Source organism: Pleurodeles waltl, chromosome 6 (assembly GCF_031143425.1).
Source record: "Pleurodeles waltl isolate 20211129_DDA chromosome 6, aPleWal1.hap1.20221129, whole genome shotgun sequence".
Taxonomy (NCBI): Eukaryota; Metazoa; Chordata; class Amphibia; order Caudata; family Salamandridae; genus Pleurodeles; species Pleurodeles waltl.
The window spans coordinates 1,568,173,750-1,568,197,342 of record NC_090445.1 but is presented as its reverse complement, the minus strand read 5'-3'; the positions used below and the strand labels follow the sequence as shown (position 1 = coordinate 1,568,197,342).

The following is a 23,593-nucleotide window of genomic DNA, read 5'->3' as shown; positions in this document are numbered from 1 at the left end:
CTAAGGGAAAACGAGCTGCATTTCAAAAAATCCGAAACCTTTTGTTTCGGTTTTTTCAGGGCAGGGAGTGGTCCCTTGGACCACTCCCTGCCCTGAAAAAATGTTTTGGGGTCCATTCACAAAGGGGAAGGGGTCCCATGGGGACCCCTTCCCGTTTGCGAATGGGTTACCATCCACTTCAAGCGGATGGTAACTGCGACTCCATCTGCGACCGCATACGCGGTCACAAATGGAATTGCATACCATTGCGAATCGCAAATAGGAAGGGAACACCCCTTCCTATTTGCGATTCGGAAATGCATTTTGCGAGTCGGATCCGACTCGCAAAATGCATTTCAACATAGCAAAGTGGCTTTTGCGAGTCGCAAAACCCTTGCTACATCTGGCCCCAAGCCCTTTACCGCCTCTGTAAGTCCCTAGTAAATAGTACCACTGATACTTAGGGCCTGGGTACTGAAGAGGGCCCCTAAGAGCTGCAGCACAACTTGTGCCATTGTAAGGGACCCAGCACCAAACTTATGCAGACTGCCATTGCAAGCTGCTTGACAAGGTGCTCCCAAAAGTGAAAACATGACATGGCACACGCTTGTGTGCCATGTTGCTTAAAACTCTGCTTGTAATCTTTGTAAGTCACCCCTACAGCAGGCCTTTTAGAACTAAGGCAGGGATCATTATATTACAAGTGAAGGCATATAGGCATGAGCGAATATGCCCCTGCTATATCTGTCCATTCTTAGACGTAGTAAGTGAACAGGGAAATCATTTTAAGTACATGTGCAGGACACTGGTCAATACGAGTTCCCCAGCTACATGATGGCTTCACTGAAAATAGGGATGTTTGGTATTAAACATCTTGTATTAATAAACCCTCACTGATTCCAGTGTTTAATTTATTAATACTTTCACCCAGAGGACACCTTAGAGGTGGCCCCTGAAAAACCTAGCAACTGCTGGTGAGCTGACCGGCCAGTCTGCCACCAACAGATAATCTGACCTCACGGGGTGAAAGCCTCCGCTATCTAGACGTCAGAAACAGAAATCTCTCCGGGCTGCGTGTTAACACACTCCTCCTAACAGGATGACCTGCAAATATGCATTCCAAGGCAGGGAGCTTCAAAGAAGACCACCATCCTTGGTATGCTGAACTGGCTTTCCTCAGAGGAGGATGCAGACTCGCACCGCCCTGGGTCCATTTGGCATGTGGACAGGTGGGAAATTAGCTATGCAGGAGGAGTGTCACCTTTCCAGGCTGGACACACCCCTATGGTGACCAGCCTTCAGTGGACACGACTTAGGCAATTCTGCCATGTTGTGTGGGTGGAAATGCAGGAACTGTGTCGCGTAGGTCTCATTATCCTAATGAGACTACTGGATTTGGGTGGCAGAATCACCTTTACTGCGGAGGACAGGGTCTGATCCCGCACCATGTGACACCTGTTGGCCTAATCCAGGCTTGTTACGGCTAACTAGCAGTGCCTTTTCTCCACCCAAGAGCAGGGATGATTGGGTCAACCCCGCATGACATACATGACTCCTCAGGGGAACCGTGGTCACTCAGATCTCATCATTTTCTCTCAGTTACATTAGTCTCACAAATGCAAGGACAATCAGAGGCAGAGTAAAGTTCAATAAGGTTTTATTGAAGTAACTGCATCTTAGATAATAAAGCATGTATTGCAATAACTAGGATGATGAAGCACAATAAGATTAAAGTTGTGACAAGGAGAGTAGAACACAAGAATAATGCTACTATACTGTCACTAAGGTTTGTAGAGAGTTCCTACCTAAGCTATGTCAGAGCCCAGCATGTTAAGCTCTAATTCTGCCTTTCAGGTTCCCCCTGGGAAGACATCATCCCTCATACCTGAGCAAGAGGCCTGTAGTCTACATAAGCAGCTGTAGCAAAGCAATCGGTAATCAACATACAGTTGTGGTCATCCAACGTACATGGGTCAAAGTAGTCTTTTTATAATAAAACATCTGATGTTCCAAGAAAGGATCCCCACGTAAGAGTGTGTATGTTTCTGTGAACACTGGAGACAAAGCGTACCACTTTTGCCGGCAACCTATCTTACTGCAGCCCTGAGAAATGCACAGAGTGAAAGAAATGTCTTGTTTAAGAACGCAGTGCTGACCTAGGCAAAGAAAAACTAGATAGAAAAAAATGAAACAAGACTGCAAATGTGGCAAATGTTAAAAAAATAAAACGAGGCCGAATAAAATATATTTAGGTTAAAGTGCACAGCGACAGGCCTAGTATGATAAAATAACATGTATAAAATTACAGCCAAAATGGCTACACATCTGGACAGGGTGATGCACACTCCCCACAGAAGTGGCCATCTCGGGGTGTAGTGATCCTAAGGGTAAGTAGCCCATTGGTAACTACCCTTCATTCTCCTTAATGCCCCCCAAGTTGAGTATTTAGGGGACCCCTTGATATCATATCTTCAGATTTCTGCTGGACACAAAAGAAGGCGTAGACAAGAAGCCTACTGAACCAGAGAACTGAGGAGCACAACTGACTTGGCGCCAACACGGTAAGCCTGCCTGTTGCACCGACCCTCTAGGAGCAACTGACCTGCCCTACCGCTGCAGCCTCCAAGAAACTAGGAGAGCTGCCAGTGCATCGCAAATCGCCAAAAAAATCCCTTGGAGTAGAAGAGCTGCTCCCCTGCAATCGCAGGCACACAAGAAAGAACTGAGAGAAACGGGACCGCCAAAAACCTGATGCCAGACATCACCACTGTATCCGAGCCTAGGCAGTGTTGAAGTGGGCTAACTGTGTCAGCGTGGTCCCCAGGCCCTCCAGGAACAAAGCCCACCTTGAGTGCGCCCACTGTAGACTTCACAACTGCGTTTGCAGCCTGTTTCTACACACCAGTCTGCAACCATGAATGACAAGGAGACAACAACCCGATGCCTCAGGACACCTCTGCACCTGTCCGACCCGGTCCGAGGAGATGAGGACCAAGGGTGTTCCCCCATGTTTCCCAGCCTCGTGAGACCGGAGTCCACTTGTTGGCTTGGTCAGACTGGACCCCAAGTCCACGCCTGCAGACTTTCTGCGGGTCCCCTGCAACCGTGAGGATCTCCAACACCAGACCTGAAGCCAAAAGACACCCCTGCACCCAAGCCCCACAGCCTGAGGAGGAGTGGACCAACCTTGGAAACTCCAGTGTGCAGAGATGCAGACATTGGTCGTTCTCAGTGGTGGCAAACAGATCTAACCAAAGCTCTCCAACTCTTGAAAAAGACCTTGAAATACCTCTGGATAGAGATGCCATTCATAATCAGCTAAGCATTGATGGATGAGTTTGTCCGCTCTGGCCTTTTGAGAACCAGCCACAAATTGAACTACCAGTGAAATGTCCTGACGTTCCAACCATGTCTAGAGGCGCAAGGCCTCTTGACAAACGGTCCCTGACCCTGTCCCACCCTGTTTGTTACAGTACCACATGGCGTTGGTGTTGTCTTTGAACACCTGTACCAGTCTTCTCTTGATTGAAAGAAGAAAGACTTTCAGTTCCAACTAAGTTTTCCTGGGCTCCAACATACTGATGTGAAGCCCGGACTCCGAGAAAGACCTCTGATCTCCATCTCTCCCAGAAGGCCGCCCCAGTACAGGAGTAGCGCATCTGTCACCAGAGTCAGCTCTGATTGGGGAAGTGAAAGGGGTCTGCCGCTGACACAGTTGCAGCTCGTCATCCACCACTGTAGGTTTGTTTTTATTTCCTTCTGAATTTGGGACCAGGTCAGAGAGATTCCCCTGATGCCATACCCACTGGAACTTCAGGTACCACAGCAGAGCCCTCACAGCCAATGGGAATATGTCACTAGAAGGATGCAGGAGGCAATGAGGCCTAACAGCCTCAAAGTCAGTCTCACAAAAATCCATGGTAGATGCTGAACCATCAGTATCACAGCCTGAATATCCAGGACTCAAAGCTTGGGAGGATAGGCAAAAAACAGCACTGTTTCCAGAACAGCTCCAGCATCTGAGAGGGGGTAAGGTGACACTTTGGCATGCTGATAGTGAAATCCAAAGAATGCAGGAGCTCCACCGTAGTCTGAAGAAGAGAGATGACTGCCTGAGGCAAGCCCACCTTCAACAACCAATCACTAAGGTAGGGGTAGTCTGTAAGTCCTCACCTCTGCAGATGTGCTGCAACCACGACCATCACCTTGGTAAACACCCGAGGGGGCATTGAAAAATGAACGTGCTTTAGGCCAGCTGTGAGCTGCAGGTTATGCTTGTGGGCATAGGATGGAGATGTGGAAATATGCGCCCATCAAGTTCAACGTGACCATCCAGTCTCCAGGGTAGACAGGATCCGAGCTAAGATGGGCCTCTTGAACACCTTATTCAGGAAGAAGTTGAGAAGGTGCACGTCTAAAATAGGGTGGCGGCCTCCATCCTTTTTGAGGACCTGAAAATAGAGGGAATAGCAACCACAACCTACTTATAGCAGCACCTGCTCAAAAGCCCCTTTGGCTAAAAAGGCCAACACTTCCCGGCGGAGCGAAAAGCGATGGTCCTCAGTCAGCCAGACGTAAGAGGGTGGTGTAGTATCCAGAAAGTGGATGAGGTTGCCCGCCTGGAGTATTTTTAAAACCCATTTGTCCAACGATATGAACTGCCAGTGGGCAGGTGATGGTGAATCCTGCCTCTCACTGGGTGCCTGTGCAGGTATAAGGGCAAACTTAAGGGGTTTAAGGCTGTGGCTGCCAGTTGGGGGCCTGACCTGACCTCTGACTGTTGGTTTCACAGGGTTTATGGGACCTGTGCCTGTAGCCACAAAAAGGCTGGGAAGCCTATTTCCTTGGTGACTGCAGGAGGGAGTGTGGTGGGTAGCCCCCTACTATAGCCACGGAATGAAAGAAAGGCATAATAGGGTTGGCCTAGGGCCACGGAGGGGCCCAAGGACTTGGCCATAGCTCAGCTGTCCTTAAGCGCTCCAGCACCGAGTACGACTTCCACCAAAGTGGCAAGAGCCATCAATGGGCATGTCCCTGAGTGAAGCTTGGACATCCCCTGAAAAGCCAGGGGTTATCAGCCAGGCGTGACATCTAAGTGCTAAGGACGATGGAATATCGCCTTTCAGCAATGGCTTAGGATTTCATGGCTCATGCCTCCTAGGAGACCATAGACAGCACTTGCTCAACCTAATCCCGCACAGTAGGGGTATACTGGCCCCAAAAGCACACAGTTTTCACCATCCACAGTGCTAGGCTGGCAGAAGAGAACATCCACTTGCCAAAGGTGTCCAGCCTTTTCGATTACCTGTACAATGGAATGGTAGAGAATGTGCCGGAAATGATCCTGGAAGTGGAGGCTTGGACCACCAAGTTCTTTGAGGTAGGGTGCTAGATGAGGAAACTGGGGTCCCCAGGAGCGGGGTGATGGAGGCGGCAATTGTCCTGTGCACAAGAGCCCCTGTGCAGTGCTTGGGCCTGGCCCTAGGGACGACATCTGTAAAGTTTTTGATGAATGGGAGTAAAGGTTCAGAGGAGGCAACTCCCGGCTCAAGTACCTTTGTCAAGACTTTTGTTTTGACCACGACTGTAGACAACTGAAGGTCCAAGACCTCAGCTGCCCTCCGCACCACAAATGCAAATAAGGCACCCCTCCTCCATTTCTACAGTATGGGGAGAGACAAGGCCAGTGTCTGGTTAGGTGTCTAAACTACTGGCATCCGAGGGTTCCTCGTACCAGCTGTCCTCCTGTTGCACATCCAGCTCGGTGTCAGGTATGATGATGGGACTTGCGCAGTTGCGGGCCGTCAGTGGCGCCTGAGTGATGGCACTGCAGAGAGTGCAGAGAGTGCAGAGAAGGGCAGAGTCAATGCCGTGTGGATCCAGCATGGGCATCCAAGGGACCTGACTAGTGCTGAGGGCAAACTTGCTGGCAGAGTTCCACAAGGGGCCCCTCCTAAACCTGTGGGTCTCAAAGGCGCTCCAGAAGACTCTGCCACCTAAATTTGAAGTGTACAGCCTCATAAAATTAATTAACTTAAGCAGGGGTCGCCTCGGTAAACTCTGGAAGGTGGGGAGTAGACCCTGACACAGGTTCCACAACGTAGTGAGGCCTAGATTGCCAATGCTTCCGTGCTTCGTCCAATGACTGACTGGTATAAGGAAGACTGGTTCGACTATTTTCACTTGATGACGATCCAACGTGACGATCATTGGAAATGGCTTCATGAGTGGTCTCAGGACCTTCTGCACGACCAGGATCAAGAGTGTTGTAGAATAGTCCAACGTCCGGTGACAAGGAGCTTCAGAGACCATTCACTCATGGTCTTGGGATTCATGGTGCAGAGGTTTGCGCAGGTCCTGGTTTCGTGGAACCGATCCAAGCGCCATGGGCAAACCAAATGAAGGTCTGTCACAGATAGCTACATGTGACTGGAACAACATGGACTGAAGCCTGTTTGCTTTGAGGTGACATCCCTAACACACCATATATAGTATTTCACAAACATTTCGACAAAATGTTGAGAAAAAGGTCAGTAAAAAAAAAAAATCACTGGGGGTATATCTCTCCGGATCTGCACTGACTGGTGTAGTAAGAAAAGAACTGATGTCATCACACTGGGGTTGTACCTATTAAGTCACCATCATGTCAGGAGCGTAGCCGAACGACACCACCTTCCGGTGCGCTGTGGTACTGCTTAAGAATTTCAGGATCAGTCTGACACTTAGGGATTATTCTAAGGTAAGGAATTTGTAGATAGATGTCTCTATTAGAAGTATATTTTGCAGGGAAAATAAACAATGGCCTCCAAGTCCGCACCATAGTTTTTTTCTTTTTCTGAAACAGGCAAAAACATGGTGTCCCACTCTGTTATCACCTTTATCGAAAGTGCATCTTTCGCACCAGGAGATGCATGTTTGGCAAAGATGTCTACACCGAGCAGGTGGTGATCTCTCAAAACGGCAGGTGGGTTTCTCTCCTGTGGTGGGTGGGGGAGGAGGAAAGGGGATGAGGAGTGGGAGGGGGCGGAGTATGATGGGGTGAAGCCCTCAACCAATCTGGAGGCCCACTTGCTTAAGTGTAAGTGTCCCCAGAAGACACTTACAATGGTATACAGTAAGTAGTAACTGACAGAATTTTGATTGTAGTTTTAAACTGATTTCCCCATTGACCAAAAATCTATATCACTGCTCAAATGATAACACTAGCATACTTAATCCTCCAACTTCTGAAGGAGCTATAACAAAACACCTCTCCAAATAAATACCTACACATACTTGCTTATTTTTAGTTCAGCAATGTGTTTCACAAGCTACTGTGAACATGCCCTGTTTGTAGATCTCAAGTTTTCCACCCACACAAACCTTCAATTCTACACACTCTATATTTTCTGACCCCCGGGATAATCACGCCTCACATCAATGCAATGATGACAAAATCGACATCTCCCTGCTCCACACAAAACCTGTGTATTCTCTGGCTGCAGACCTAACCATTCTGAAGGAGTGCCGATTCCTCACATTTAGTATAATCCAAGGGACAAGACTACATTCAGGTCTTCAGCTGTATTTGATCCCACATGCCAGCAGGCATTATGCTCTCCTGAAAATGATGCAGACTGAGAAGGTCAGTTCTTTTCTTCCTGCACCCTTTGATGATGTTCCTTAACTCCGCTCTCATCTTCATTGGTTGACCAACGCCAAATTTCAACAATCAACAGTGTGCCAGAGAAAATGTCTCCCCACCCAAGACAACAGGTTTTAAGCCATCCCAAGGCTGCAGGAAGAAAAAACTGCATACCTTTAAAATTATCGTAATGGCCGAAACTCTCTCTACCCGCAGATTTCTCACCTTATTAATATTTCCATGGGCCCGACAGGATCTGGAACATTTGCAATAGCTATTGTGCACTGGTAGGTGGTGCTGGCCTCATCTATGTGCAGCACAGGTGTGATGTCACTGAAGTTACACAGTGACACTCCAGTACCCTTTTGTTCAGTTTTGTGAGTATTTTGCAGTGCCCTTAGAGACGGGAGACGAGAGACGAGAATAGCATAAGCTCCAACGTGAAACATACAGGCCAACAACTAAATAAGAGCCTTTTTAATACAGAGGTCTATGACCATCCTTCAGCACACGGACATTGATGGGACTGGTAAAGAATTTGAAGGTAGAATTTCCACTAGAAAGATACTTCACCTTTTAGATAGATACCATTGTGGTACTGTTACTAGGTGGTGGGACTCAAGGGGTGGTTAGACTAGGATGGCTTCAGCAGGGAACGGGCAACATAGCTATCCATTCTCACTTCCGAGTCCAAGCAATAGCAGTTTGCAAAAGTGTGAGGGGAACAACAACCCCTCCACCCCACTCAGCTCCCCAGAGAGTGACAATATTACAGCCTTCACTCTGGAGGACTGAGCACAGACTTCTTCTGGTGCTTTCTTTTTAGCAACAGCATAATCGTTTTTAAAACAGAGGACAATCCATCACAACAAGGTCCTTTTATGGACATTCTTGCTGGTTGTCAGACCTAACCTTTTCCTGTCGATGTAGTAACTGACCACCTTATGAAGAAGGAGCAGATGTAATCTCTCCTTCTGCTTGGGGCGTGGGAAATGGAAAAAAAGTGAGTAGGGTAATGGACTGGCCCATATAAAACTGGGTCACTACTTTCAGCAAGAAAGCCCATTTAGTTCTCAGAACCAGTTCATTTGGATACAAACACATGAAGGGTGGGTGAACGTACACCACTTTCAGCTCACTGACAGGCCTCACTAAAGTGATAGGTATCAAAATCTCAGTCATAAGTCTCAACAGTCGCAGCTGGAAACTGTGCAAGGGCTTTCGATGAGCCCCTATCACAAAAAGTCAAAACTAACTTGGGTCCCATTGGGACATAAAAAGTGCAGTGGGAAACCTGTTTGTAAGCCTCTTTACCAATCTTAACAGAGACGGCAACTTAAACAAAGATGTCAAATCAGGAAGGCAAATAAACTCTGAAAGGCAGCAACATAACCTTTAACTAGGGCCACCATAGAACCTTGCTGGGTGAAATAGAGAGAGAGAAAATAAAAAAAACTTAGGACACCATAAAGGTGTACCTTCAAGGGATTAACGTTCTCTTTTGCACAACATACATCTAAGTGGCTCCACCAACCATTGTAAATCAATTTTGTGAAGTGGAAGGGTGCTGAAAGTACAATGCTAACCAGCCTCTGGGGGCAGACAAAAGGAGATCAGGTGGCCTGCTCCATTTCCAGGCACAAAGGTAGAAGCTCTGAAGGCTGGGGTGCAGAACAAGACGTCTAACTGTGAGAGGGGGTCCACTCTGAAGGCCATTTGAAATGGAGAACACAGGGAGAATTGTAGGAGGTTTGCATACAACCCACGTTATAAATAGAATGATTTAATAAAGACCCCACTCGTGGTTGGGATTATGACACCTACTCGGGCTGCTGACTCTGTTGTTCAGGCACCCTACTGATGTCTGACAACTAATGAGATCATAAGCTTTTGCACCCATGGCTCACAGCCAAAAAGGCTCTTGGCTGACAAACCACAATGAGGTTGTGTGGTCTGTCGAAATCTGGACTGACCATCTTCAAAGCAATGGCAGGACATTTTTCAGGCCAGGTGAATCGCCCACAGTTCAGGAAGGTTGATGTAATACCCTACTCCTCCAAGGACCTGAATTGTCTGATCTCCATTTCCACCAGATGGGCACCCCACCCAAAAGGTGAAAATGTCTGTCACTGTAACTGATGCTAGTTGGGCCAAAAGAGCTTTTCTTGCGCTAGGTTCCCCTCTACCGGTCACAATAGCAAGCCTGTTGCAGCGTCTGGGGATGACATCACGTCTGACAGATCAGACACATTAGAACTATTGCATACAGAGGCACCTATAAAGGGTGGTTATGTCCCAGTGTGCAAGAGTGACCAGCAGAATGCAGGAATTCAACAGACCTCAGATGCAAAGAATCAACAGGACTGGAACTTGAGCTCTCTCTTGAAACACCAGAATCATATCCTTAATGCCCCATATCCTCTGGAGAGGAGAGAAAGACTGTAAGGCGTTTTCTTCAATACTGTCCTTATGAACAGAAAGTGCTGAGGTGGCTCTAGCTAAGACTTGGGCAGGTTGATGAAAAAGCTCAAGCTAAACAGCAAGGGTTCTGTGGCTGACACCAGCTGCGGCGAACTCAACTTAAGCTGTTAATCATGGAGGTATGGGAACATTGAGATCCACAACCTATGCAGATGTGCCACAACTACTGCCCTCACCATGTTGAAGACCTGGGGTGCCTATGTCCGTTCAAACAGTGAACTAGTAGTCACTGGAACGTTCCAAGAACCACATGTAACTCTTATGCAACTGCAGGATAAGTCAGTGAAAATAGGCATCCAGCAAATCTTAGGACACATCCAATCTTCCACTTCCATCGCCAAGACTACCTCAGCCAAGGACCTTTTCTTTATTATGCAAAACGTTCAAGAGGCTGAGGTCTAAGATCTGACTCAGACTGCTGTCCTTTGTGCATAACAGACATTACCAGAAATTGCATCCCTGCCCAATTTCCTGCTTTAGAGCTACCTCCTGGGCTCCATTCGGCAACAGAGATCCCACCCCGTGTTCTAGAATCCAAAGGTGATCCTCTGACAGAAAGAACAGAGGGGGAGAGATATGGGTAGGGACTAATACTCTCTTTCCAACCACCTGTGTGTGTTCCCTTAAAGGGAAACTAAAGCAGTTTTCCCTGGGGTGCGGAGGAAGAGGAGGGTTGCTGATCCTGCCTACTTTTGCTCCTTCCAGGATCTCTGTGTTTTCTATAAAATGGGTTAGGCTGCTGGGAGGGCCGATGTTGACAAAAAGGAATTCCTTTGAAGTAGCCTTGAAAAGTTCAGTACTACCAATAGAAGTCATGGTCAAAATATGCTAGGCCATAAGATCAGCTAGTTGGCTATGCCAGTCTTAAAGCATTCTAGAACTGAATCTGCCTTATCTCAGAAAAGATATGAAACGTCAAAAGGCACATCCATTTGGCTGGGGCATCACATGAAGTCATTCAATACAGCCAAGAATGCCTTTCTAGTGCAATGGAGGACCTCATGACCGTGGTCATGAAATCTATAGTGTTCAGGCATGACAGAAGGCTCTGATGGGAAGCATCATCCTCCATCTCCATAAAGTTGTCTTTCAGGTATTTGGGCAGACAACACTGGGGCCACCCTCTCCCAAAGTGGGTGCATATATCAAGCAAGGAGGGCCCGGCTGAAAATACCCTTTTACTAGTACCGTCTTACCCACAGCTTCTGACTTTCCTGATTCCCTACCAGATGATCTTGTGCAAAACGACCGAGTTCTGTTGTGTGCTGGCCTACAATGTAGTGCAATCAGCCACACCAGGGCAGACACAGACTTATCTCATATAGTTTTCATAGACATTTTATGTGGGAGTCATTAAAATGAAGTAGTGATTCAAACGCTGCGAAGCAGCCTGCAACATTCGTCAGAATATTAAACTTGGCCTTCAGCCCTTAACATGCCTTCCTCAAACCTGCACTGAATGAGGCCACATCCGGGATGCTGGCCTCAAAGGACACTCCATGTCGACGTCCGTTGATGTGCCCAGATTACTGGCATTTTGTAGTTTAAAGTGGTCTGCAGTGTACGAGTGTGTGTGTAAGAGGGAGCGAGTGTGTGTGTAAGAGGGAGCGAGTGTGTGTGTGAGAGAGGGAGCGAGTGTGTGTGTGAGAGAGGGAGCGAGTGTGTGTGAGAGAGAGGGAGCGAGTGTGTGAGAGGGAGGGAGCGAGTGTGTGAGAGGGAGGGAGCGAGTGTGTGAGAGGGAGGGAGCGAGTGTGTGAGGGAGGGAGCGAGTGAGAGAGAAAGGGAGCGAGTGTGAGAGAGAGAGGGAGCGAGTGTGTGAGAGAGGGAGCGAGTGTGTGAGAGAGGGAGCGAGTGTGTGAGAGAGGGAGCGAGTGTGTGAGAGAGGGAGCGAGTGTGTGAGAGGGGGCGCGAGTGTGTGTGAGAGGGGGCGCGAGTGTGTGTGAGAGGGGGCGCGAGTGTGTGTGAGAGGGGGCGCGAGTGTGTGTGAGAGAGGGCGCGAGTGTGTGTGAGAGAGGGCGCGAGTGTGTGTGAGAGAGGGCGCGAGTGTGTGTGAGAGAGGGCGAGGGCGCGAGTGTGTGAGAGGGCGCGAGTGTGTGAGAGGGCGCGAGTGTGTGAGAGGGCGCGAGTGTGTGAGAGGGCGCGAGTGTGTGAGGGGGCGCGAGTGTGTGAGGGGGCGCGAGTGTGTGAGAGGGCGCGAGTGTGTGAGAGGGCGCGAGTGTGTGAGAGGGTGCGAGTGTGTGAGAGGGCGCGAGTGTGTGAGAGGGAGCGAGTGTGTGTGTGTGTGTGTGTGTGTTTGAGAGGGAGCAAGAGAGTATGTGTGTGTGTGAAGAATGTATACTTTCAGGGCAAGTTTACAGACAAGAATACACCCATAACCACTATTTCTTAAAGTCTAATTGCTACTTAACTGTATGAAGACACAGAACTGCGTCACTTCTGTGACTAGATTAGGTGCCTTTGGAAACGTACAACCTGGCAAAAAACATCAATGCTCCTAAAGTAGTACTTTTAAAACATTTTTACGAAGTGAATTCATAGCTTAACAACCTTAGCTCCTCTTGTGATATCACTTTAGCAAAAGCAAGGTGCAACCTCCTCCAACTCTTGATCGATCCCACATTTCACAATTGTAGGCCTTTCACGAATGAGGGATTAATTACTGTGTAAGAGCTCTAAATTCAACTGCAGTACAATGCAGGTTCAAGTCTCAACAAAAATAATTCAAAAAATTCATCAAATAAATCTATAGTAAAATCGATTGCAGAGTTCCAATGATTTCTCCCTGAAGTCAAATTAGAACGATCTGAAGCAACGTGCACTGGGTGGTGTAGTGTTTGCCAAGAGTACACTTAGAACCCGAGGGTTAAGAACAGATGAGCGTTTCACATAGCATTGACTCACACAGTGAATACGACATGTATGTCAAGAATAAACTTAGTGAAATTAACCATATTGAGATATCACTAAACTGACCAGAGGTAAACTTTGCCAAATGCACTGAAACCTTAAGTCAAATTATTCTTCATACAGTTAATTTCATGCTAAAAGATCTGATATCCAGAAAGTATTGTAGCACATTTACTGTGAGGTGAGGACCTGACCATCCTGCATCAAAACGGGCCCACCATATCTCAAATAGAAAGAGATGCCAGAAAGCGAAGTATTAACAGATCACCATTCTGGCTATATCTTGCCCAATAAGGGGTTATCACAATCAGCTGTGCCTGATCCCCATGCACCTTCTTCAGAACCCTTAACGTATCAGCTGAACCAGAATGCATTCCCCACAGAGCTATTCAGACAGAAGAATATGGTAGTAACTGAAGATCCTTTCTTTCCTGTGTCTCGGTAAACAGATCCTTGAACGCACACCTCAATCTGGAGAAGGCCACATTTGTCACTTCAGGGTGTAAGTTCCTACATGCGATTCTTCATTGAGAGATGACTTGCAGCATACATACTCACACTGAGGGAACCAGAAAGGTGAGCTTGTATCAGGAAAATTCCTCAACACTTCATCTACTGCCACAGGTGAATCATCTCTCAACAGGGTCCAAAGCTCCACATTGCTCTCTCTTGATATAATGAAAGGCGGTAGTACTGTCTGACAGAATCTTAATAGTGCACCCTGAGATGGATGGGAGGGATTCCTTCATAGCAAGATGTAATGTCCACAGCTCCAGCACATTTATGTGCAAATGTTCTCAAGTGGACCAAACGCCACAGGCTGTCATGATGCTCAGATGGGCATACCATCCCAGTATGGAGGCGTTCATAATCATGGTAGCCTCTGCCTATGGAGAACTGAATGGAGGATCCACCAAAGGGTTTGAGGGGTGTATCCAAAAGGTAGGTCTGGATCGACTGACCCAAAGACCTGCACCCAAGCGAGAGACTCGCTTGATGTGGAAACCACTTTCTTCACAAAGATTCCATTGAAAGGCTCTCATCCATCTACTCAATATGCGGCACCAATTGGATGCAAGCGGCAATAAACCTCAATAGGCATAAGACATGCAGAACAGAGATCAAACAACAAAATTATTTCCCAAACATACATGATTCGCTAAAGAAAAAGAAAAGCCCTTATGTAGATTGCACCCATAAAAATTAGCCTTTGCATGGAAAGAGATGGAATTCTTGGCGCTGTAAATAAAATCTATGCCTTGAATGAGTCACTGTATGTTGAAAACACCCTTCGACCATTTGAGGACTCAGTTTTCATCAGCCAGTCATCCAAGCAGCACATAAATGGACATGCTACTACTTCAGTGAAGCTACCACAACCTCCAGCTCTTTTAGCTGGTGTCAGTCCAGATCCATGGAGTGGTGAAGGTGCATGGGGTAGTTATCAATCCAAACAGTAGTACTGTAAACCGATGATATATGGTCTCCACGTTAATTTTCAGATAACATTTGTGGTCAGAAAGGAAGTGTACATGAAAACTGGACGTCCAATTACATCTGCCCATCCCTTGTATTGAGGACCATCAGAGCGTGGCTCAGGGACACAATCTTGGACTTGTCCTTTTAAATGACCAGGTTCAAGAGGTGAAGATTGAGAATGGGTCTCATAGTGCCATCATTCTTGGGGACATGGAAGTAAAGGGAGTAAAATAATTTGCCTTTTTTATTCAGTGATGCTCTTATTGGTGGATATTCTACCTAAATGCATATTCCTTACCTTACAATATCCCCTGGGCACCAAACTGGGTCTGGAGCATTTTTCATAGTGGTGCTCCAGCAACCTACAAGATTACGTTCTGCAGAGCTGTGTGTAAACCTCACTTCAATGCACTGACGTCAGTTTCTTATCTTTAACTTTTCCGCACCCTCAGGCGCGGAGTGTGAGCAACTGTTGGTAACAGTGTGCCAAATACTAGTTTGAGGCTTCTTTAGAAGTAAACAATAGGCCACTCCACAGCACAGGAAAGACAGCGGGTAGTGAGAAATCTGTGGTACGAGTATCCACCAGAAAGATTGTTACCAAAGGCAATTAACATGTTCTTCTGATGGATACTTCTAACCACAGATTCCTCACCTTTGAATAGATGCCAAAACAGTACCCCCTCAGGTGGAGGGTCTGTGAAGTGGGCTTATGCCAAAAAATCCAGCAGAACCAATTGGGTGAAATATCCTTTCCACTGGACCTGGCTGTCAAGGCAGTTGTATTGTGTGAACATTGGTACTGATGCCCACTTCACAGCCTGGCAGATGTGCCAATGTGGCAGTTGCAGTCTTAGCCTTAGTGGAATGAACTCTCAGACATTCCAGGGGCTGTTTTTTTGGCAAATACATAGCAGGTCTTGATGCAGCAGGCTCTCCACCTCAAAAAGGTCCTCTTCTGCACCACCTCCTCATTCTTTGCTCCAGAAACCCCAGACCACTCAATGGTCTTTCATACGATTAATTCAAATGTTTAAAGCTCTTTCGGAGTCTGACTGATGGTGCCTCCTCTCATTTTAGGGGAGACAGGGAGCAAAGAACACTGGTAGAGTGATGAATTGAACAACATGGAAGGGAGCCATGACTTTTGGTAAGAAGCCCTTAGCACTAACTTGTCTGGGAAATGGGTGGTATACCGTTGTTGCACTCAAAGTACCTGAAGTTCATTCACTGAGGAAGATGGTCTTCAAGGTCAGGAGATGTAGCCAGCAGCTACTCATCGGTTTGAAGGGTGTGCACATGAGAAATGTCAAGACCAAGTTAAGGTCCCACTGTGCCATGATCAATGGCTTGGGAAAAAGCATGTCAAACATTTATAAACCTCATCACAACAGATGATTTGAAGAGGCAAATTAAGGAAGGTAGAAGGTCCAACAAATAACCTTTCACAGTGCCCACTGCAAGGCCTTGCTGAGCTATATACAAACAAAATTACAATTGATAGCTTCATCTATAAGGGGTTAGTACTGTGAACACCCAACAAGGTTACAAACCTGTCCCAGAGGCTGGCAAACATGGATTTTGTGGAGGGGTGCCTGGGAGCAACTATGACAATCACCACCTCACGCAGCAAATCAAACAATTCCAATTGATATGGCTCAATCTCCATGCATGTAGATGTAGTCTACGTAGATTTGGGTGGAGGACTTTGCCCTGTTGCTGAGATAGGAGGTCCTCATGAAGTGGCAGTGTAATTGGTGGGCAGATGCTCATGGCCAGTAGTTCCGGCTACCACACTCTTCCGACCCAATCTGGAGTAACTACAATGACTTTGGCCCAGTTTGTCTTCATTACTCGGAAGGGAGAGACACAGTAGGAAGGCGTACAGGAGCTCCATGTTGCATTCCAGCCAGAAAATGTCTAACGAGTGTTCTAACCAAAACTTGAATGCACAAAATTGACTGCACATTCTCAATGGTGACAAGATTTAGCCAAGGTTCTTCCCAGTGTTGGAAGATGACCTGTGTCACCTCGGAATGCAGACTCCACTAGCAATCTGCCAGACAATGCCTGCTCAGTTTGTCCACTCTTATATTCAAGGACTCTTCTAGGTGATTCTAGATCAGGAAGACCCCCTGATGCTACAGCCATCTCCAGGGTCTCAAAGCCTCTTGGCAGAGGACCCCACTCAGCCCTGCTTGTTTCAGTACCGTATGGGATGGAGCTGTCCATAAGAACCTGCACCCACATCCCTTGATGTATAGCTGAGAGGCTTCTGCAGACTGATGTGGAGCCGGCCATCTCCTGGACACACAGCCCTTTGATATCCACTATCCCCAGATGTCCTCCACAGCAGTGACAGTGACCACTGCCAGCTCTAGCAGAGAAGGAAGAGGGGGTTGCCGCTAGAGCAACTGTAATCAGCCACCGCTGTAAATCTTGAACCATCTCCTCCAAGACCTCAATGATGTCAGCAAGAATGCCATGCTGCTGAGCCCACTGGAACTTCAAATTCCATTGCAGAGCATATACATTGCATCTGACTTAATGGACAAGGAGGATGTCTGATGACAAGAAGTTTCAGAGCCACTCTCATATTGCTCCATGAGCAAGCCTAAAATATCAGGGTTAAAGCCTGAATGTTCTGTACTCGTTGCTGCAGAGGACATGCTCTTTAACTACACTGTGTCCAGGATCAACCCAATGAACGGAAGCCTCTGCAAAGGAATCTGATAGGACTTTGGCTCTTTTAAAGTGACCCCCAATGATAGGGTTGTATGAGATTTCATGGAAAATTGTTTCAAGAATTATCATTACTGAGAAACTGTTTGATGGAAATTTGCAGGATGAAGGGCATGTGACATTTTATAGAAACAAATTCAGAGAATGTATTCTTTTTTATTTAAATTGGCTTTTGCATACCTAGTTTATAGGGTGTACATTAATTTGTAGTTCTTTCAGAAACTTTGTCAGCTCTGTTTATTCCAGTGCTATACTTTAGGTTCCTGATTTACATCATTTACACCATCAAAAAATTACTTTAGAAGCATTTAATTCACTGACTCCTCGGGAACCACTGTACACCATTCAAACCTGCCTCCTAAACCCACTCATTGCGCCTAAACTCTACCCATCCCTGACCCCTAAAACCCCTTTATAACCCAAAATTCCATTCATCTCTGAACCCTAAAAAAGCCACACACTGAGCCTAAACTCCACCCATCTCTGATCCCTAAAAGCCCTCTCTACCTCCAAACTTCACCCTTCCCTTCGGGGGACATTAGTTCGGATTTACTTCTTTTACATTGACCATTACTTTGGATGCTTTTAATTCACAAGCTCCTCACATCCCTAAACATCATCTACCCCTGCCCCCTAAAACTCCCTCAACTCCTCCCGTCCCCTATCCCTAAACTCCACCTTCCCTGAACCCTTAAAACCCATCACCACTATAACTCCATGCATTCCTAAACACTAAACTTCTTTCTAGCTATAAACTCTGAAATCCCTCCCCACCCATAACCACCACCCATCCCTGAACACTAAAAACCTTTCACTACCCCTAAACTCTACCTGTCACTGAACCTTAAAATCCCCTCAATAGCAAAACACTCCACCCATGCCCGAACCCTAAAGTACCATGCCTATCCCTAAACTCCACTCATCTGTGAACCCTAGAAATGCCTCACCACCCCACTAATTCCTGAATCCCTAAAAAGCCGTTCCTACACCAGAATTCCACCCATTCCTGACCCCTAAAAAAAATCAACGTCATCCAATTTTAATGTAGCTTTGGGTTAACCTTAAAATTATCTTTCCTTTAAAAACAACTCCTTTCATTTTCATTATTTTTGTATTTCCTGAAAACTGTATTTCTTAAAAATTGTTTTTTCCAAAGATACAGTTTCTGAGCTTTTCTTTTCTTTTTATTAATTCACATACACCTGTCAAAAGTTCTGCCATTTTCCAGAGTAGGGCCGCTAACTGCAGCAAACCCACTTTGAGTAGCAAGTAATCAAAGTATGGGAATACAGGTTCTACTAACCTCCAAGGATGGGCAGTAACCATTGTCTTCATTTCTGTGAACACCACAGGGCCACTAGCTAGAAAAATAAAAGGGGTACACAGCAGACTGAAAATACTCCTGTCCCACCTTGAAACACATAAAACACGTACATGGCAATACATGTTATGCAAGTCCAAGGACACCATCCAATCACTCACTCAGGTCCAGAGCACGCAGGATCTGGGCCACTGTGAGCATTTTGAATTTGTCTTTCCACAGGTAGGAATTCAGGGGCATAACGACCAGGATAGGCGAGAGACTAACATTTTTCATGCCGAGGAAATAGCAGGAGTAACAACCACTACTTGTTTCCTTGTTTCAGAGTTCTTTTCACTGCATTTGTGGAGAGCTAAAGGTACACCTCCAGTAACAGTTCTGACCTGGGAGGAATAGTAGTAGGGGTGGGGGTGGGGTGAGGGGGGAAGAGACAGGGCATAGCCATTTTTTTCAATTCATTTCAATTCAATTCATTTTTTTCAAATCAATTTGTCAAACCCATCTGTTGGATGTGATGGCTCTCCAACATGGAAGAGAATATTGAATCCTGCCTCCCACCTCACTAGGAGCTGTTGCAGCATGGGAAAACAAGTTAGAAAGCTGATGCCCCTGTGTCTCCGCAAGCAGCTTGTCAGATTCACGTCCACAACCTTGAAAGGACAGGGGAATCTGCTGCAACAGTGGCTGGGAAGGCTGTCTGTATACCGACCAGTTCTCTGGAACAGCTTCTAAATTTCCAGAAATTATACTAAAACTGTTTGGCATGGGTCAAAAGCCCCATGTAATAAGCTGTAGCTCTGCTGTCCTTATACTATTCCAAGGCGAAGTCTCCTCTCCAAAAAGGCGCGACCACAACAATGGGCATTCCAATCAGGATGGCCTGAACATCTGCAAAGAATGCAGGAGAACTCAGCCATGCGCGTCTGGGAAGGAAAACACTGTTAACGAATGCTCTGCCCAGGGAGCCATGGTATGCAGACCTGCATCCTGCCCATCATGTACCGTCTGACCAAGGATGCTCTAAGATTTTCTGGGAACTGCTGGAGGAATCAAACTCTCAGGATTGGGCTATTTGGGGAGTAGCCAGAGAGTACCAGAGCCATCCTGAACAAGTATGGAGGGCAGGATCAAAAAGCCTGGATCTCTAGCATAATCGTCTAACTCTGGGATTTTCTCAAGTGACTAGGAATTATCTGGCTTAAGGAAATGGTGTTTAGAGTCCAAGGAGCAGGACTCTTTCTTCAGAGAAGAATATTTCCTCTTCCTATGGTGTGTTTTGTAGTCAACATATCCTTGCAAGCCTTTGGTCAAAAACAGCTTGGCCTTCCGCTCCCTGGTAGCCATCCAGTGTGTTCAGAAACAGGAGTTGCAGAGTTCGGACTCATGGTCCTAGGCTGGACACCAAATGTGTTTGTCATGTAGATCTGACAACATTTTCTTGCAGCACTTGTGAAAGGGTTTAAACTATAAAATCAATTAACCAAGATCTACTGCTTGCAGTAAGGACACAATCCACACAATGAATGGAAACCCCACAGCTACAAAGATTGCCATCACAACTCATGTGACATTAGAAAATATTAATGAAATAACTTTATACAGCACTTCTGACATTTCTAAGCACTGTAAATAACAAATTATGCTATTAACCAATTTAAGGGTATCCAAGTCACAGGCTGACTGTCTTACCAGCAATCAAACTTGTGACCTTCATTCTTAAGCTGTCTGCTCTGCAACAAATGTTATGCCTCTTTCTGGGTTTGAAGAGGACAGAGCTTCAAGGTGCTGATGAACAAACCCCCACAAAAACAGGAGGTCTCCATGGAGGTCTTGTTTACCTTCATAATGCCAATTAACAGTCTGGAAAATAATTCAGACTCAGAGTTCTTGCACATCCCATATATTACACCTCAGCAAAGGTGGGCTTGATGACAGTGAATATTTTTGGATCTTTGCACATTCAGTCTTCTAGATTGGTGCAGAGTTTATAGGTTTACAGTACTACATTTGAAGACCCATACATGGAGCTGTTGCTGTGTGCCAGAGGCCTTCAAATGAAAGGGGCCAATATGATTTGAAATCAATCTTCATTGAGTATTTTTCAGAAACCACAATTACCTGTGTGTTAACAAGGAGAGCAGGAACAAACGAAGTTCAGTGAAGGCTCTATCAGAACCCAAGAGCAAGGTTCAGCCCTCATTTTAAGTTGCCAACTCTTTGTATCAAGAATAGCTCTTGCCGCCCAAAGACTGGCACAGAATATTAAAACTCACATTCATCTCCTATGAAGAATGACACTTTCCAAAATGAACAGATGTGATAAGGTTGGCAAACTTTGTTACATTTTGGCAGGTCAGACCACAGGGGAAAACCCTCTATTTACTGGCACATGTAGATTTTGAAGAGGGAAACACTAAAATCAACAGGTAGGTCTTCCCCTAAAAATTCAAAATAAGCAATAATTATAGCATCTGACAAATTCTGAACACCTTGTCTGATTTTTATCAGGCGCTATAATTATTGCATCTGACAGGGGCTTCTTCTAATCAGGCGCAATGAACATAACTGGAGAACAGAAGGGAGAAACAACTAATTCAGGGCACCATAAAATCTAAAGCAGCTGAGGCAGTGGTTAAAAGGTATTAGGAGCCATATCTTTGCATTGTGGTAAAGTGACTTGCCAATGCATATCTTCCTAAGAGTATCTTGGTTCCAATTTGGAGGAGTGTGTGAAAATGTTACAAAAGGGACAAGACAAGTCTTTATGGACTTCCAGAATAGCAAACATTCTGGGTGCAGAAAACCAATAGTGATCTAATTTCAAGCCACACTTAGCCTGCTATCCTAACCTCTAAAAACACTTAAAATAAGTAATATCAATTTGTCAGACAATTCATAAGCATAGTGTCAATAACAATTACAGCCTCTTCCCTTTCATGGCCTCAACATAAAACTATAAAAACATGCTGTCTATTTACAAAGTATGGAAGGAATCGTGAGGAACTGAATTAAAGATCACACTATTTTGCTCAAATCCTTTTCTATCATTAATTTCCTAATGTTACAGTCAATGAAATCAGGGGCTTATATGTTGCTTATAAAAACGTATCTTTACCCTGGCCTCCTTTTGAACGATTGCTGCAGCTTCTAATAAAATCAAATATATTTTTTTTTAAAGGTGAGACTCAAGGAGTGGGAAATTTTCATGCACAATGTGACAGGTGAAATGTCCTTATTTAACCACTAACCTCTCAAGTTTCCATGTCACTCACATGAAGAAACAATGATTTACCAAAATCAACTATTAAAGTATACTGAGTATTAAAGCCAATTTCACGAATTCAGCTATATTAGACAGCTATAAACCTAAACGGGTTCTGTACAAGTGTGCCTATCAAAAACTGCTGCTTTCAGTTGTATCAGTGAACTCCAGTTGGACTCCATCAGTGGTTGGTGCATCTGCTACACTACTTTCCATTCAAAATGGCACTCGTCTCCTGTACAACAGAAGAAATGTTAGAGGATTTTACAGGACTTAGTCAAAATATGTTCCCTGTTACTGTGTCTTCTAGCCAGAGTGGTCGATGTACATTATCACTGAGTTTATAAGTTTATGAAGTGTATTCACTTTTACACACGGAGGCGTTAATTTTCTCCATGAATCAATTCCATGTCCAAAACAGTGTTGGGAAAAAAGGACAACCAGAATTGGGATTTTGACAGGTAGCATGCCATAGCTTGGGACACATTTTGAAGGTTTGAGAGAGGTGAATTGAACGTGTAGTGGTGATGGTAATGGCAAAATTTGCGTTATCTACCTTTAAAGCTTTGTCAACCCAAATCTCAATCTTGAATGAATACCTCCAACGTTAGTTTGCAAAGATAAGTAACATTTTTTTTAGTTTTCTAAAGTTCATAGAAGGTCTAAGAGAGCAGTCCAAGTGAGGGGTCGCCTGCAGACAAACCACACAGCACAATAAGCAAAATTGAGGATCAGGAGTCAAACAGCAACAATATTTTTTATAACATGCAATTTAAAATAGTCTGCGTATAAATTAGAATTCAAGCCCAGCAAGGGAAAGCTTACTCTTAAACCAGAAATACCAGAACCTTCATCTTTGAACAACAAGTGAGACATACCTTTTTGTTGCCGGCGAAGATCAAGCAGAACTGATGAACTGAACCACCGTTTTTGGTGAGTTCTTTCTTGAGTGTCCTTGGGGAAGGAAGGGCCCAGCCGTTCTTTGTGTTCTCGCTTTCAATGCAGTTCAGAGTAGTATCGGAGGTAAAGCAATGGGTTTTTGCCTCCTGCATGAGGCTGCCTTCACTGTGTGTTCTGCGTCGGAGAGAGCTTTGGACAGTCAGTGTGTTGGACTTCAAACACCCAGATGTTTCAAACATGCTGGAACGCTTTGGATCATTTCTTTCCAAGTAATTATCACTGTCCTCATCATCGTCATCCTCTTCCTCACCCTCTTCTTCCTCGTCTTCCTCATCTTCATCCTCCCGTTCATCTTCATCATCGTTGTCCTCACCAGTGATACCACCTTTCTCATGCCATAGCACTTCTGTACTCTGGGTGAAGCTTGTATCCAAGCGCAGCTCAGGAATGACAAACGCTGCCCGACCTCTCTCCAGAGAGCAGATCCTCGGTTCCTCACAAGCCTTTTCAGGTACCACCTTCACTTCTGGGAGACTATTTCGGACAGCCTGTAGGTCCACTTCTGGCAAGCCATCAGTTATTACTCCATTAGAATCAGCCATTTCGTTTAACGCATCCTGTCTTCTTTCCTTCGAGGGTATTTCACTCTGACCTTCAACCTCTGCCTCAAACATCTAGGGGGGTAAAAAGAAACAACGTTTACTTCTAGAAGATTCCCAAACAACACATTCACTAATCAAATGAAATTCTAAATCATTGTGCAATGAAGACAGAAGAAATAATTATCTTGAGGTATCGGTTTATTCGTAAACTACATAAACATTACCACAGAACATGAGTTATATATTACCAAGTAATTAATCTTTTCATAGTTATGTTAACTGAAGTTCATCATCAC

At 45.6% G+C, this 23,593-nt stretch overlaps 1 protein-coding gene across 5 annotated transcripts in view; it reads right to left on the bottom strand.

Moving 5' to 3' along the window:
• The window catches only part of RGS3 (regulator of G protein signaling 3), an 805,262-nt gene that overhangs the window by 105,727 nt on the left and 675,942 nt on the right, over positions 1-23,593 (bottom strand). For all 5 annotated transcript variants that reach the window (XM_069241285.1, XM_069241286.1, XM_069241284.1 and 2 more), the window contains one exon: positions 22,674-23,369. In XM_069241285.1, the coding sequence (XP_069097386.1) occupies positions 22,674-23,369 (696 nt within the window). The remainder of the gene's footprint in view (positions 1-22,673; positions 23,370-23,593) is intronic.